The 16,877-nt window shown below is 35.4% G+C and overlaps 1 protein-coding gene across 3 annotated transcripts in view; it reads right to left on the reverse strand.

The window, feature by feature from the left end:
- Positions 1 to 16,877, reverse strand: part of LOC123315853 (sulfite oxidase, mitochondrial-like) — an 857,507-nt gene that overhangs the window by 675,648 nt on the left and 164,982 nt on the right. For all 3 annotated transcript variants that reach the window (XM_044901741.1, XM_044901739.1, XM_044901740.1), the window contains exon 4: positions 2,741 to 2,922. In XM_044901741.1, coding sequence (XP_044757676.1) covers positions 2,741 to 2,922 — 182 coding nt within the window. The remainder of the gene's footprint in view (positions 1 to 2,740; positions 2,923 to 16,877) is intronic.

Here is a 16,877-nt window from a genome sequence, read left to right on the forward strand (position 1 = left end):
CAACAACTACCCCAAAAATTTTGTCAACCAGTGTATACACTCATTTTTCACAAACCATAGCCGTACAAGTGTTCAAGAGACTACATCAGATAGCCGATACTTCAGATTTCCCTTCATACAGGGCCTTTCACAAGCAATTAATGGTGCCCTCAGTAACAACACCCAATTGGCATACTATAATGTAAAAACCACCAATTGCCTGTTTACACGGTTGAAGGATCCTACACCGTTGGACATGTTGTTAAATGTGATTTACAGAATACCTTGTTCGTGTGGAAAATCATACATAGGTCAGACTAAACAGTATTTTTAGTTGAGAATAGGACAGCACAAAAATGATTGTAAAAATCACAATCAGGCCAAAGCAAACAAAACAGCTTTGGACAGGGAGTCCAATTGGTTTAGGCGGAATATGGGGTAGATGGTGCAAATTCAATTGACCGAAAATATTAATCTTAGAACTGATTGTTTGGGTTCAAGCGCTATATATCATAACATCCTAAATTTATTTTCTCAACACAGAATTTAAATGTTTGTGACTCTGTTTTTATTTTAATTGTATCATTTGTTTCTGTATGTATGTTTGCTTGTGGAGTGGGAGCGTCGCGTCCTTCGAGTTTATTCGACAATTATCAAAAACTAGTTTTCATACTTCTGCACGCCATCGTATCACGCAAATATTTGTTTATTTTACCATCATATGACATAGCAATACGTTGACTTGTGCGATTATTTATCAAATGAAATTTCAAATTTCACAAAGTTTAAATGAAGGATTGACGGACGTTTTTCCACTTCCGAGGTATTATAATATTACATTCTCCCTTATTATTGTAGGTATTTATCTATGTGTTTCTTTGTAGAGCTTTGAAGAAGCAACAATAAAGTTTGCGAAACGTCGCTTAAAAGAATGACTTAACGTCTCTCATTTAAACTTATTCCAGTCCCAAGACAATTTATCCATATTATTGAAGATAAGGAATACGATAATGTTAGATTTGCAATATTTATGTCAAAACCCTTCATAATATATTTATTTTTACAGAATTTAAGTGTATCTTTCTTTTCAGGTTCCCCACATAATTTCTGCTTCAAAGTAGATCTGATGTTGCAGTTTTCTCTCATGGCAGTTTACGCTGGACATTCACATATGAGGTGAGAAATTGTTAATGGATCGTTACAATGTCACAATGGTTGATTCTCTCGTCTCAGTATATCGATTTTGAGTGAATTGTACTCCTAGCATATATTCCACAAGAATTTTCTTCCGTTTTACATCTAAAGACTCAACACTAGCCTCCACGTACAAGCTGTGAGGCAATACTTTGTTTTTACTTGTTTGTCTGGATGAGGGCTCAATCGTTAAATAAAAATAAGAGGCACTGAGTTACATTAATTTTATTCATCGGTTCGTAATCTGCTTCTACATGCTAAATTTTTACGTGACGTTTTTCTGTCTTAGTCACTTGTCACCGGACACCGTTGACACATATACACTTACTCTAACTTAAAATGGCCTCAGCCTAACATATACTATATATATGAAACAATACTTAAGTGCTAAGTTATGGACAGAGTCTAGAGTATTCAGTACGCTGATGAGTAAACCGCGCATCCGTAGCCGTAAAAACGTTACTTCAATCGAATGGAACGTTATATTCCCGTAGAATTTTCATTCAAAAAATATTGTTCGCTACGTTACTGCAACACTAGAACGAAACGTATTTCCTAAAGACATTTTGCCGATTTCTCAACGTAGCGTTATTTGAAGAACTCAACGTTACTTCCACGTATTTGTGGAGTATCTCGTGAGTTTTCCATTACATTTAAGGCAATTAATTTCGGTATTCATTACAATAGGTGACTGTGTTTTACCCACACATTTCTGCGTTATTCACTTCTCGCGATAAAAAACGTGTGAACCTGTTGAATGTCTTTGCGACACATTCCCGAATGCGTTGGGCTAGTGACCTCTACATTCTGTAAATCAATTAGCTTTGAACATAAACCGTCTATTATGGAGGGTAGAGACCTACCGTCCATACCGTCTATGCATAAACCAACTCAGGAGTGCGTATAGCTGTTGAAAGAAGATCGGCATGGTTCATAGTGAGGTAGGGTGAAACGGGTGTCGTCACTCTGTGAACACAAGACCAAGCACCTCAACCAGATACGAATCTTGTAGCCGCCAAATCTCGTTTCTGATTTTACGGCCCCAGTTCTGTCCCGCAGTCAGGGAACGCAGTGTCAGCGCTGTACCAGAGAAATGAACTCAATTCCTGCCAGCGCCTACTTAAAAGTAACATAAGGTGAGATCAAAACAAAAAATATGCTAACATTTGATTACATCAGTCAAGAATATTAAATGCAGAAGACTGCTGGCTCCTGATGAACTTAACAAGATGAGATCAGAGGCACCAGTGTAACCACCGTCATCCAGATTGAGAAATATAAAATCCTCTTGGTGGCAGTCTCCGACAGGATCCAGATTATACCGAATACATGTGTGAACAAAAAATAGTGGGTATCGAACTCATTGAGAAAATAATTAGGTAAGAAATACAGAAGATTCGTATTTCCGTTTTCCAGAGCTTTAGAGAGTTAATTATCCATTCTTAAGAAGTCGCTAAAATTCTCTGAATGTAACAAATATGCATTTATTCAACAACATAAATTACTCGAATTTGGGCATAAAACCCATGGTTGAATATTAATATGCATTGTACAAATTTGTACTCACCTATTCTATATTTTTCCATAAGTTCCAGAACATGGGGAGCATAATGAACGAGTGAATAGTTCCAAAAACCTTCAACTGCTTTTCCAGAAACCAGGTTTATTTGGTCACCTCCTGGATGCTTATCCAGGAATTCAGTTATGTCATAGACACCACTCTGATATGTAACCCATACGCCTTCATTGCTGTAAAGGGGTATACGATCAGTAGTCAGTAAAGTAATGCATTCTTTAACAAAGTATCCAATTCAATGAATTCGAGTTCGATAATGAATATCTCATGCTCGGTTTCACCATCGAAGGTTAACCTTTGATTAAGGAAATTTTTCCACAGGTTAGGCATTTTACAATGACACAAAAACTGGTTAACCTTCAATAAACTCAACCATTACTTGAAGTAAAATTACAGAATTTTGTTTTCATCAAAAAAAAAAAATATGATGGTCGATGTTTGTTCAATCAACGAAATAATAATAAAGATTGGAGTAAGCAAGAATTGTATTATTGATTCAAAAATCGTTAGATTGTTAGCATGGACATAAACTGATATAAAAGATTCAAATGGGAACAGAAGTTTCAGTATTGAATTCGAATTGGCTCAGCGTCTAGTGGAGCAGTGGAGGAATCGAAACCTCAGAGCGAATAAACGGCTGGTCTAGTTTAAATGCCAGTTTATAATGGGGATGCCATAGCCAGAGCGCAATCATAGAGAAAGGGAAAGAGAAGAGTAGTCAATTCAGTGTTATTTATGGGCGACACGTTTAGTGGCTCCCCCCGTGACTACGGAAGAAACTACTACGAAATAATTTTAGCGGGAAATTCAAATAACGACCGGGTTTTTAAAATAATACTATAGATTTTCAGACGAATCATGAAATAGGGTAATGAAACAGAAAATCAGCTGAAATAAATATTTATATATATATATATATATATATATATATATATATATATATATATATATATATATATATATATATATATATATATATATATATATATATATATATATATATATATATATATATATATATATATATATATATATATATATTCATAAAAATATTAGAAAATTACATTTGTACAGAAAAACATACAGTTAAGTATGTATTGATAGAAATATTCGACAATAACATCTCTAATTACAATTTTGTACAGGAAATATCTTATATAAGAACTGATCTTGTAAAGGGTTGAACGGATAAATAATATGGGCCAAATTATTCCAATACTATATTTATTATAACGTCTGTGTTTCAGTTCCGTTTGAAACCTTCCTCCAGTATTGGAATAGTTTGGCCGTTCAACCCTTTACAAGATCAGTTCCTATAGAAGACCAGAGGTACATATATTCTCATTTATATTTATACTAGCTGACCCGGCGAACTTTGTTTCGCCTTGGAGATACATAAAGTTGTACTAACCATTGGTATTTTTTCGAGCAGGAGATATATTAGGTGAAATTAAAGTACGAAATATACAAAAAATTTAATTACATTGAAATAGGTATGTGCATTCTTACATACAAAAACAATTTTTAGTTTTTTTCCCGGGTGCGAGAATAAAAAGGGCGGTGGATTTGCCGACTCGTGAACACGCAACATACAACTAGCCATGAGAAAAACAACTATTTTCTAGAGCAGTGGTTCTTAACCTTTTAGTGATCAGGGACCATTTGACAAAATTGTTGTCTTGTCACGGACCACCAACTGTTCCGAGGTAATATTAAGTACGTAAATGTCAATTTTTGTAAATGAATAAACAAGGTTGTTGTAGTAATAAATTTGAATCGGGCTCGACTTCGATTTATGCCCCACCTCAGATTTTGATGATTATTTTTATATAGATAGAATTTTTCATGAGAAATGGAATGGTAGTAATCTCAATCGGAGCGGAAATTTATAGTTCATTAGCTATGATTTTTTGAAATGTTCGTTAAATGCACTCAATTATGACATTTGAGTGTTTGTTCACTGTAAGTCTCGATTAATTCGAATGTTTTTCTCAACAGAACTCAACCAATTGGGATTTTGAGGTTATTCATTGGAAGAAATGTGAATAATTGATCAATTTTGGCTAAAAATTGAACTGAATTATTTTGAGGTTAGGTTAGGTTGGGTTAGGACAGTGAAAAAACAATTTCATACATGAAAGTATCATTTTTGGCGATTTCAATTTAAGTTTAAAGGACCGAAAAGTGAAAATATAATTTTTCATGATAATATAATGATATAGCCCGTATTTTGATGAAATTTTCAAAAAATCGTTTCTCTCAAATTAAGTTTGCCGGGATTGATAGTTGTCCAGGAAAAAATCGGCAAAAAAATCTGACGTAGGCACTTTGTCGAATTCGAGAAAAAGCACTTTACAAAAATTTCAAAAAATCATAACTGCCGAACTAGAAGTTTCCGCATATTGAGACTAATACCATTCGATTCCTTATAAGAAATTCTGGCCCAGTTGCAGGAAAGTCCATTAAGATTTGATGTCCTATCAAAATTTAAAACTGTCATTTTTGAAGGGGAAAATGGAGGATTAAGATTTTAATAAAGTATTAAATTTTAATGGACTTTCCTGCAACTGGACGTAAATTTATAGAAAAATAATTATTAAAATTTGAGGTGGGGCATAAATCGAAGTTTTACCAGAAGCTTTATTATTTCAATGCGATTTTTTTCACTGCATACTCTTCACCAATTTATGAATCCTTCGTTCAGTGCTAGGTACTTAATGCCAAACTGGCATGTCGGCACTGGCATCCAACGGATTTTGATTCTTGTTTTTATTTACCAGTAGAATCGAAAACCCCTGCTCGCATAAATATGCCGATGAAAAAAGAGAGCATTGGGGTCTAGTCTCCCCATATTTTCTATTGAAGAAACCCAGTTCAATATAACACCCGTCATATTTTCGTTTTGGTGGCATTTTTCTAAAAAACTAATATAAAATAATTGTTATCAATAAGTGCTCTTCAGTGTGGTACAACCCTATGTCATGTCGGTTGGCTTCGCGGACCACTTCAGGTGCTTCCAGGGACCACCAGTGGTCTGCGGACCACCGGTTAAGAACCAGTGTTCTAGAGCCACACACACCCAAGTACTGGCCAAAGATTATAGAGATAGAGAAGGAAGATGGGAAACGAAGCGACTACACTTGCGTGAGCGCCGCCTGGTGGTTCCGTTGTGTATTACAATACTAAGACTGGTTAAAATATTTATTCAAGGGCCATTTGGCATGTCATGGAGATATTTCAACATGGCCGTTTTGTTTACGTTTTGATTTTCGTGCCGCTCGTTCAACTCGCTCGTTCTAGTCACCTTATTTCAATGTTATTTGTGTATATAAACTTCAAAATCAAAGATTTTGCTCAAAATGTCGTATGGAAAATATTGTATGGTGAAGAACTGTTGAAACTGCCGTTTGGGATTCTCCGAATATGAGTTTTTCGAATTTACCAAAGAAAATGGAATCGTAAGTATTGAAACTCGTACCATGTGACTCGGATGTTGATTGATTTTTATTTTCAGTGTTCTGAAGTGGATAGAATTTTCCGGGCGTCAAGACATTGACTTGAGTAAAAGCTACACCATGTGCAGTGAACATTCTACCAAAGATTATAGAGTTAGGTTCTATAATCTTTGCATTTTACTTAAATTCAATTTGAATCTTTTCATCCACGCAAGTTGCTGTATGCAGGAAGCATCCCATGCATGAAAGGGCCACCAAAGGAACCACATGCGATGGAGGGCGAGCAGTTTGAAACTGATACATCGAATACTGATGGTAAGTCTTCCTAGATATCTGCAATGCATAACTGAATTCATCACTCATTTATCATATATTGAATGCATATCTTTTTTATATGCAGGAAGCATTCCGTTCATGGAGGGGTCACATTAAATGGAAAGCAAGCAGATTGAAAGTGTTACGACAAATACTGATGGTAAGTCATCCTAGATATCTGTGACAAAAATAATTGAATGAATTATCATCTTATATATGAGAAAATTTATGTAATATATTGAATTAATTGTTTTATTATGAAAGTAGATTACAAGAACTTCCCCTTTTTCAGATATTCTTTCGAGTGTACCTGAAAGAAGTTCCCACACTCTGTAGAGTACTTCCAAGTCTTTCCCCAGAAGTGATAGAAAGATCCAAAAAGTGAAATTAACAATCATCTCCTTGGAATGCAAAATATATGGTACCTATATTGATTATTTGTTCATTTAGATTTCTGATAAAGATTGTACAAATTCAACAAATTCTATTGCCCCAAAAAAATTTATTGCATGGAAATAAGAACTTTGATATATAATATTCAATATGTACTTTTGTATCCATTATTCAAAGCTGTATTATTTGTATACAGGTGTTTTCAAAGGTGAGAATTTCGACACAATTATTCTCACCAGTTGTACATGTCAAAAAAACCTCACCTTTAAATATACCCTGTAAAATCTTCAATTCTGTCATATTTTTTTATAAATTTCGAATAAAAATATACCAAATCTAACAGAGTATTTCATTAATATTAATTGATTCAAAACAATGTTTACATAAAAAAAACATCCTGATCACGAAACAAAGCCCTGGTACTGTTTTGTCGCTCAGGATGTTTTTTTCTGGTCTCGACTAAGTCGATATTCGAATCCAATACAAGGAATAAAATTCGAATTTCGCGCCCTTAAATTACAAAGCAGACAACTGTAATTTACTGTTTGACATTACGATTTCAGCGCCATCTAATTTCTCAGTATGTGAAACACAGGCCCAAAGTGTAGTCGGTTTTTAGTACTAGATTAGTAGGGTCGTTTCCCATCTTCCTACTCTATAATCTTTGGTACTGGCCTTTTGTTAATTGTCATAAATGTCATAGCAAACGCAAGACGAATGGGAAATTGAATTCTCTTAAACTTAACTGGCATATCTGTTGGGATCATCGGAATTCTGGAAATAAGAACTTCCTCACCTTTATACTTTTCTTTGAGTATCGTGCGATGAATCACTTTATTTTTACGGTGTTTCACCACCAAACGTGTTCCGTTGCATAATTTTGGCTGGTTAAGATTTCTCAACATAATGACCACTGATCCAACCTCCGGTTGTAAATTGTGTGGTGGCAAACCTGGTAAATCCAATGTGTTCAAAAATTCAGTAGGATAATTTGTAGTTTCATTCTCGTTTTTTGCACTATCTATAGAATTAAAACAAAGCAGTGGACCAATAATTTCACTTTCAATGATCAAATTTAACTGATCATCGTCTTTGTTCTTTGCCGCAAGAATGGCTCGTTCACTGAACCAGTTCAGGTTTTTGTGGTTGGCACTTATATTTGGAAATACTTGTAAAATGCTTATGAGCTCATCTTTGGTTGATACAAAAGTGCAGCAATTTGAAGCAAATGATATCAAACCTGTCGACTGATCGACCGGAACACGGCCATAACCTATATCCAGCAATTGTTCACTGAAAATTCTGGCAGATGGACATATATCTATTATACCAATATTGATAACACGCGTTCTAGACTACGACAAAAAATGAGGCCAAATCGTTGGGAGGAATCCACTTGTACGCATGCGCGAATTAGAAGTTCGAAAATGACAATCAAGATATTAGTTAGGTTGTATCTGAAAAGAGTACAGCTCTGCAAATTGTTTGTTGACACAACCTTGAAAACATAAAACTTAAAAATTATGAAAAGGTAAACCTATTTTTCGATGATTTCGAAAAAGCAGTAAATGAATTGAAGCAGGCAGGTGCGGTTATAACAGAACATGAGAAACTAAATTATATGTTGAAAGCACTTCCACCAAATTATAGTCATATTGGTGATTTGATCGACGTATTACCAGAGAAGGAAAGAACTGTTGATTATCTAAAAAGCAAGATAAAGTTGAGAAACGTGGAAGCAAAATCTAGTGGAGCTCTAAATGATATTAAAGTTCAAATGTATTTCAAACAGAAGCAAAAACATTGTCACAGAAATGCTACAAATGTGGAAAACCCGGACATTTCAAAAGAAATTGTCGAGGATATTTCGAATGTAGAGGCCGAGGAAATGGTTCAAACAATCAACGAAGATATGATAAATTTGAATATGGAAGTAGTTTCCACACAATCATTTCAAACAACACAAAAGTGAGTGAGAAGGAAAACAATAAAACGGATCAGATAGAATTAAGATGTCTAAAACTCTGGTGTATTCACTGATTCGATTTTGTTTTTAATTTCGTGGGGATATGGAATCAGTTTCGTTTTTCCCACTGTAGGTAGCGCTGTTTAGAATTTGACACAGCCTTGTAAATTGCTATTTGAAAATAATTTGAATACTTTTCCTACGACTTACGGATATGTTGTATTTATAAGTGATTATTGGTGTGTGAAAATGTATTAGTTTCGAAAAAGGGTGTAGAACATTCATTTATTCAACATGTCGTTCAGTAAGTTCAGTTTACTGTATGGACAATCAAGAACAATTATAGCTAAGAATTCGGTGTTGTTGGAAATTGAGGCAGAACCAAATCAGATGAACGAACATTCGGGACGGATATAGCTAAGTTTTATGGCAATTTCAGCAATATTTCAAAGAAACTGTATTGGAAATACGTAATGTGAATTGTGAGCATGTATTGAAAATCAGAAATACATATCTCTATTCGAGTATGTTCTTTAAATATTCTTCCTGAGTAGATATAGTGAAAATTCCCTTTCCGTCAACTGAATATATTGGATATTTGACCAATCCACTGTGTTTTATTAAAATAAAATTGAATTACCCTCCTCGTGAATACAATTTGTCAAACAGTAATTACCTTGAAGAAGAATAGTAAATACTCCTTCGAACCCTTATTCGATAGTGTTCAAATATTGAAAGATTTGTTTTTACAACGAAAATTAAACTGTAAATCACAAATATTCCTTAACACCTGCAAAATGAGCCAGTTCATATTTTGAACTCGTTGATCCATATTCGATCGATATCAACGCAAAACAAAATAAAACGAGAGAGTATCATTCTACTTCCTCTGGTAGAACAAGGATGGAATGAAGCAAATGACATGGTGGCGCCGCCACGAAACTGATCCCATATCCCCGATTATCTGAAATGTTGATGCTTGCAAATAGTGACAAGTGCACACATCAGTATTTTAGACATCTTAGATAGAATGGTTGCTTGACAGCGGTTGCACAGATCATATCATCAACACAGATGATAGATAGATGGCCCTGCGAACTGTATAGTTCGTTGTAAGGTCGGGTCCCAGTTATCTTCAAATTCCTGCTGAAAAATTAGTCGATAATTATTGAAAATATTAACAAAGTTTTTACAAGTGTTCCATTCGTCATGGGCAGGACAAAAAGTGAAGACGTCTCCTCGGAAAAACAGTCTCTTGAGATCAAAAGACTCAATGAGCGAATTGAGGAAATGGCTGCCAATTTCAAAATGGAGCTGAAGAGTTTCAAAAAGAACCTGAAGGAGAAGGCTGAGACTTCATCTGCTAACGAAGGGGGTAGCAATTTAGTATCCCTCAATGGACGATTCCGTGAATTTGAGGAGCGAGTTGTAAATGACTTAATTCAGATTAAAAAGGATGTCAACAGTTTGAATCATGCAATCGAGATATCCAAAAATTATATTAATCGCAATAGTCTTCTTATTCATGGTGTTGACGAAGGTGGTGATCTACAAACAAATATTGTGAGTTTGATTCAAAAAATGGGAATTCCCTTTGATAAAAATAATATAAACAGTTGCCACCGTATGGGGCAATGATGTAAACAAGGCGAAGCCGCGACCGGTAGTAGTATCCTTTTGTCAGAGATGGATTCGTGATCTTGTATTTTATAATAAGAAACATTTCAAAGGAAAGAGGATAATAATAACGGAACTTTTAACAGCACAAAGTGCTAAGTTGTTCAAAACAGTGAGAGTTCATTTTAAAGACTCAGCCTGGACTAAAAATGGAGTGATTTTTGTGTTGAGTGGAAATGATAAGGTTCCTATTAGATCGGAGATCGATCTGAATGATATTCTGAGGGTACAATCGCTGAATTAAATGCAAATATTTGTGTTCATTATTGTATGTTATTTGAATTCTCGGTTTGTTATGTGGGATAATGTTCTTTCTTTATCATTGCCTCCTTATATAATGTTACACAATTATGTGATTAATTGGAGTGCAGGATCTGTTTATATTTCTATAATTTTCTTTCGACCATGGGAGTTTATTGTTGCATGTTATTCGAGTCTACAGATTGTATTACATGATAACTTTCTTACATTGGGTACCTGCTTATTTATTGTTGATTTCCAATTATGAGGTTTATTTGAATGCGGGGATTGTTTATATTGTATTGTATATACGCACAAAATATACCCAGCAAACCAACATGTTACATGCATAAGGGTGCTACATAACATTTGAAACACAACTGTAGATTTATAAATAAATATTCCATATACATAACGTTTTCATTTCACGTGATACATATCAAACATAATATAATATTTATGTATCATATACATTAATTTGTTATGTTTCTCATGAAAAGTATATGGTATATCAATTTCGTATTATCTATGATATGTATCACTTTGAATGAGAATGTTATGTATATGGTATATCAATTAATAAATGCACAATTTTCATTCAAATGTTCTGTTAACTTTATGTAGCAATCAAAGCATTAAATCCATATTATTACGATATGAGAGTATACACATAACATATACTTATAAGTATTAATTTTTCAGCAGTCATCCCGACAATGAAACTTACGGTATGATGTATTGAATCGTAAAAAAGTACAAACATCAGTACTGAAAGTAGCTGTTATCGAAACTGTTTTATTCAATTTCTTACTACTAGCGGATAGAATCCGCCAAAATAGGCGAATTATAAATGAACTTTGTTAACTTTCATAACCTCAATTATTGACGTTCGGAGGAAAAAGAAGGGTTGTGTGATTATGCTGAATGTTCACATTCATGCATCAGTATGACAAATTTATTATATATATTATATTTGCAAGGATAGTAAACCTGATTCCATTCGTCAGAGATACAATATTGTGTATATCTGATGATTTGGTGTGACAAATGAAAAGCAAATACTCGAGTTATTTTTTAGAAAATAAAGAGTGCGATTTTAGTTCGAGTTTTGACAATTATTTGGTTTCCGCATTGATATAAGAAGCAATTTTTATTCCATACAGTTAATATGGTGCACTTATATGAAAAGTCACAAGTTTCCATAGCTAGATAGGTTGGAGGGACCACCCAGGAACACAAGATGTCGAAAAGTAAGCAGGTTCGAGCCCGGAATGAGAAGGAATTTTAGGTTGGAGCGGCAGACGGCCACGGATCGTAGACATAGGTTACTAAAGAAGTCTCAAGTATGAAAACTGACAAAATCAATCAGGTGCAACAATAAATTATCGTTTTGGTACAGTTTTTGCCCAAAATAAGTACGTATTTCATCAAATATGGCGATCCATTGAATTTTGGATGTCCTTGTATTTATTGAGGTTATATTTCAAATTGGTAGCAGATGTTCTGTACCAGAGCTATCATCCTTTGCACATAGCATGTGAGTAAGATGTCTAAAACACTGGTGTGTGCACTTGTCACTTTTTGCAAGCATCAACATTTCAGAAAATCGGGAATATGGGATCAGTTTCGTGGCGGCGCCACCATGTCATTTGCTTCGTTCTCTCCTTGTTCTACCAAAGGAAGTCCAATGATACTCTCTCGTTTCAAAATATGAACTGGTCCATTTTGCAAGCTGTTAAGGAATATTTGTGTTTTACAGTTCAATTTTCGTTGTAAAAACAAATATGTCAATATTTCAACACGAATCGAATAAGGGTTCGAAAGAGTATTTACTATTTTTCTTCAAGATAATTTCCGCGTTTGACAAACTGAATTCGTGATGGGGGTTATTCAATATTATTTTAATAAAACACAGTTGAATGAAAGGGAATTTTCACTGTATCTACTCATACAGAATATTTGAAGAACAGACTCGAATAGATGGATGTATTTCTGATTCTCAATACATGTTCGCAATTTACATATTTCCTATACAGTTTCTTTGAAATATTGCTGAAGTTGCCATAAAACTTAGCAATATCCATACCGAATGTTCGTTCATCTGATTTAGCTCTGCCTCAAATTCCAACAACACCGAATTCTTAGCTGTAGTTCTTGATTGTTCATGCAAAAAACTGAACGACATGTTGAATAAATGAATGTTCCACATCCCTTTCTCGAAAATAATACATTTTCACACACCAATAATCGCTTATAAATACAACATATTCGTACGTCGTAGGAAAGTATTCAAATTATTTTCAAATATCAATTGACAATGCTCTGTCAAATTCTGAACAGCGCTACCTACAGTGGGAAAAACGAAACTGATCCCATATCCCCACGAAATTAAAAACAAAATCGAATCAGTGAATACACCAGAGTTTTAGATATCTTACATGTAAGGTACAAATTACCTATATGTGTACCGAACATGTAATATTGCAGTTTCGTTGCAGTATACATAGCGAAAGGCGGACATAGAGCTCTCGTTGGACAGATAACGGATAGATCGTGTACGGAACTTTGCTATGTAACACGGAACGTTGCAATATGTATGATACGTTGATGTTATGCAATTGTGTTTGCTGGGTAGATGCTTTGATATCTTATATGGCAGGGTCGTGGTTAGCTTTTGTGTTCGTAAGGTAAATTTGCCTGTTTAATGTTGAGCTTTGATCGCCTGATTTGATATTTCATTATTTTTCATTAAAGTTAATATACCTCGGGGCCCGATTAGAGATAACTTCGACATTGATTGTATTAATTGATATGATATATTTGCATCTATGTATTCGATTTGATTTCTTTTTTTGTTTTTTGTTTGTTGTGATCATGCTGGCCTTTTTTTTCATTATATCTTGTCGCGCGTCGTGTTTGGGGGTTTTCAATTTTGATGGCGGTGGATAGTGGTGTTGCGCGCGCGAGCGCCGGTACTCTTTTTATTGGACATTTAAACGTCCGATCTCTGAGTACTGGGTTCGATGAGTTGGTTGGGTATGTCAATCACCACAATTTTGATATTCTCTGTGTAACTGAAACTTGGCTTTCCCCACAGAATGTGTCTAATCAATTCGATATTTCTGGATATAACTTTTTGCATAAGGATAGAGATGGCAGAGGGGGCGGAGTTGGAATATATGTCAGTAAGCGATTTAATTGCAGAGTTGTAAATGTTGATGTTGAATTTGAAGGTGCTGAGTTCATAAGTCTCAATGTTAACATAGGGAGTAAAAAATTACTCGTCATTAGTTTATACAGGCCACCTTCAGGAGTTTTAAATAGTTTTCTAGATTCTTTCGAGGATTTGTTGACTGCGGTTGTCCCGTGTTATGACCATATTGTTTTGGCTGGAGATTTCAATGTTGATATTTTGAGAGGGACTGGACATTCGGACAAACTTCTTGGTATTCTGAATGTTTTCGATCTTGTACAGCATATTGCTGACCCTACTCATTACACAAGTAGTGGCTCATCAAGTCTCATAGATCTTATGATATCTAATAAAATGTTACCTGTCCTTGATCATGCATCGTTGCCTATTTCCGAGTGCTTGTCTAATCACTGCTTAACTTATGTAAGATTCCAGATACCTACTAGACACGTGAATGTTAGAAAGTTTGTCGAATACAGAAATTATGATGGTATTGTTCATGAAGATTTTGAAAGAGACGCTGTGGGTTTGGGATAGGATCGAATCTACTATGAAAGAAATATCGGATGTGAAATTAAATATCTTTTACGATAATATACATATTTTGCTGAATACACATGCCCCCAAATTAAAGAAACAGGTTTTTGACAGACCTTTCATGCCCTGGCTGACGTCAAATATCAAACATATGATAAGGATTCGTGATAGGGCCCACCGTGATTACTTAAAGTTCCGAACTGAAGCTAAGTTAAATTATTATAGGCGATTAAGAAATTATACCAAGCATGCTATTGGCCGTGAGAAGGCAGCATATTTCAATGGAGTTTCTAATTCGACGGGAAAAAATTTTTGGAATCACATGAAAAAACCTAATTTGACATCAAATACGTCCTCCGCCATTCCGTCGGACCTTGCTACTGCCGATGAAATAAATAAGCACTTTTCGAATGCTTACAGTACTCCAAGTACCGTTTCTCATAGCAAAATTAATTTTTACAACAAGAATAGGCATCCATCCGTCACGTTTGAGTTGGAGTTTAAGTTGATGGATGAGGCTATCCTTCTCGACATAGTTGATACTATTGGCTCTGGTGCTGTGGGTGAGGACGAACTTTCAATTAAAGATCTAAGATTATGCCTGCCTTTCTGTAAGGGACCTCTTCTGAATATTATAAACTCATGTATTTTGAAACATTATTTTCCTAACATCTGGAAGAAATCAATTATTAAGCCGATACCTAAAACCAGCAAATGTAATAGCTTAGATAATTTAAGACCTATTAGTAGAAACATATTCATAACGAAATTATTGCATTCTGTGACAACAACAATATTATACCGGATTGTCAGTCGGGGTTCAGGAGGGGTTGCAGCACCTCAACTTGTTTAATTGATATTATTGACAAGATAAGGTTGAACATAGAAAAGGGGCCGGGTAGTTGTTTGGCTCTTCTTGATTTTAGTAAGGCGTTTGACATGCTGGATCATGGTTAGCTAAACTAAAGTATTTTGGCTTCTCACGGAATTCTGTTGAATTTTTTAGATCCTATCTCACCGGAAGGTTGCATTGCGTGATGTTGAGGTCTGGTGGAATCGCCGGGAGGTCTGATTTTGTTTCTTGTGAGTGGGGTGTTCCTCAGGGGTCTGTCTTGGGTCCCCTTCTTTTCTTGGTTTATGTGGCGGATATGAGCGAGGCTGTCTTATGTGCTTTATTGCGACAGTATGCTGACGATTCCCAATTATGCGCTCCCCTTCAATGCGATAATTTGCTGGATTGTGAGAGGAAGTTCAATGAAGATTTGCAGAGAGTTAGTCAGTTTGCCGTGGATCATAATCTGAAATTGAATGTCTCTAAGTCATGCGTCATGATTTTTGGACCAGGTGGAGCTCGGGGAACCGCAGTGCGCGATAACTTCAGGCCACAGTTGGCGGGTTCATTTTTGCCGATTGCTGCTGAGGCTATAAATTTGGGAGTTTACTTAGATTCTGATTTGTCATTCCGGGTACATGTCAAGAATAAGTTGAGGATGGCTTATGGTAGGTTGAAAAAATTATATCGGTTCAAAACATCTTTGTCCAGTCGAACTAAATATTATCTGTGTAATTCTTTGGTATTATCGCTTTTTGATTATGCAGATGTAGTCTATGGAGATTCGTTGAGTCGGAGTACAGCTAAGTCCATACAAAAATTGCAGAATTCCTGTATGAGGTTTTCATTTATGATACCTTACAGAGAACACATAACACCTCACTTAAATGAGCACTCATTGCTCAATATGGCTAATAGAAGGACGTTGCACATGTTGATTTTCGTTCGACCTGTTCTCAGGACGGGCGAGTCTTCCTACTTGAGGCAATTGTTCTGTAATCGTTCACATCAATACGCCACAAGAAATTTCGGTAGTTTCGTTACCCCCCAGCACAGAACGGAAGTTTTTCACAGATCCTTCCAGGTAGTCGCTCCTCGTATGTGGAATGAGCTGCCTGATAGGATCAAACAATTTTCCATCGGGAGGTTCAGGAGAGAGGTTGAGGCAATGTGTCTGGAGAAACAGAGAAACACTTGTTAAACTGTTGAAATGACTGGTTGGATTGGAGAGTACTTTGTGTTTGTGTTTGCGTGCCCTCGTATGGGCTTAATAAAGGCCATTTTTACCCCCTACTCGACGCGCTTTCCGTTTCATTTAATTTTTTTTTGTTGTTGCGTTTTTGGTGCTGTTTTGCATTATGAGTCAGCATGCTTGCGGTTTTCTGAAGAGTTTGATCTCTTCCTTATTATACTTTTAAACAAGGATGTGTATTTAGTTTAATAAGTGAATTTTTTGTTTATATTTAAGTATATTCATTACCCATGGGCCACACAACACAGGTTATTCTGTGCATCGGTTT

This window comes from Coccinella septempunctata, chromosome 6 (genome assembly GCF_907165205.1).
Source record: "Coccinella septempunctata chromosome 6, icCocSept1.1, whole genome shotgun sequence".
NCBI lineage: Eukaryota > Metazoa > Arthropoda > Insecta > Coleoptera > Coccinellidae > Coccinella > Coccinella septempunctata.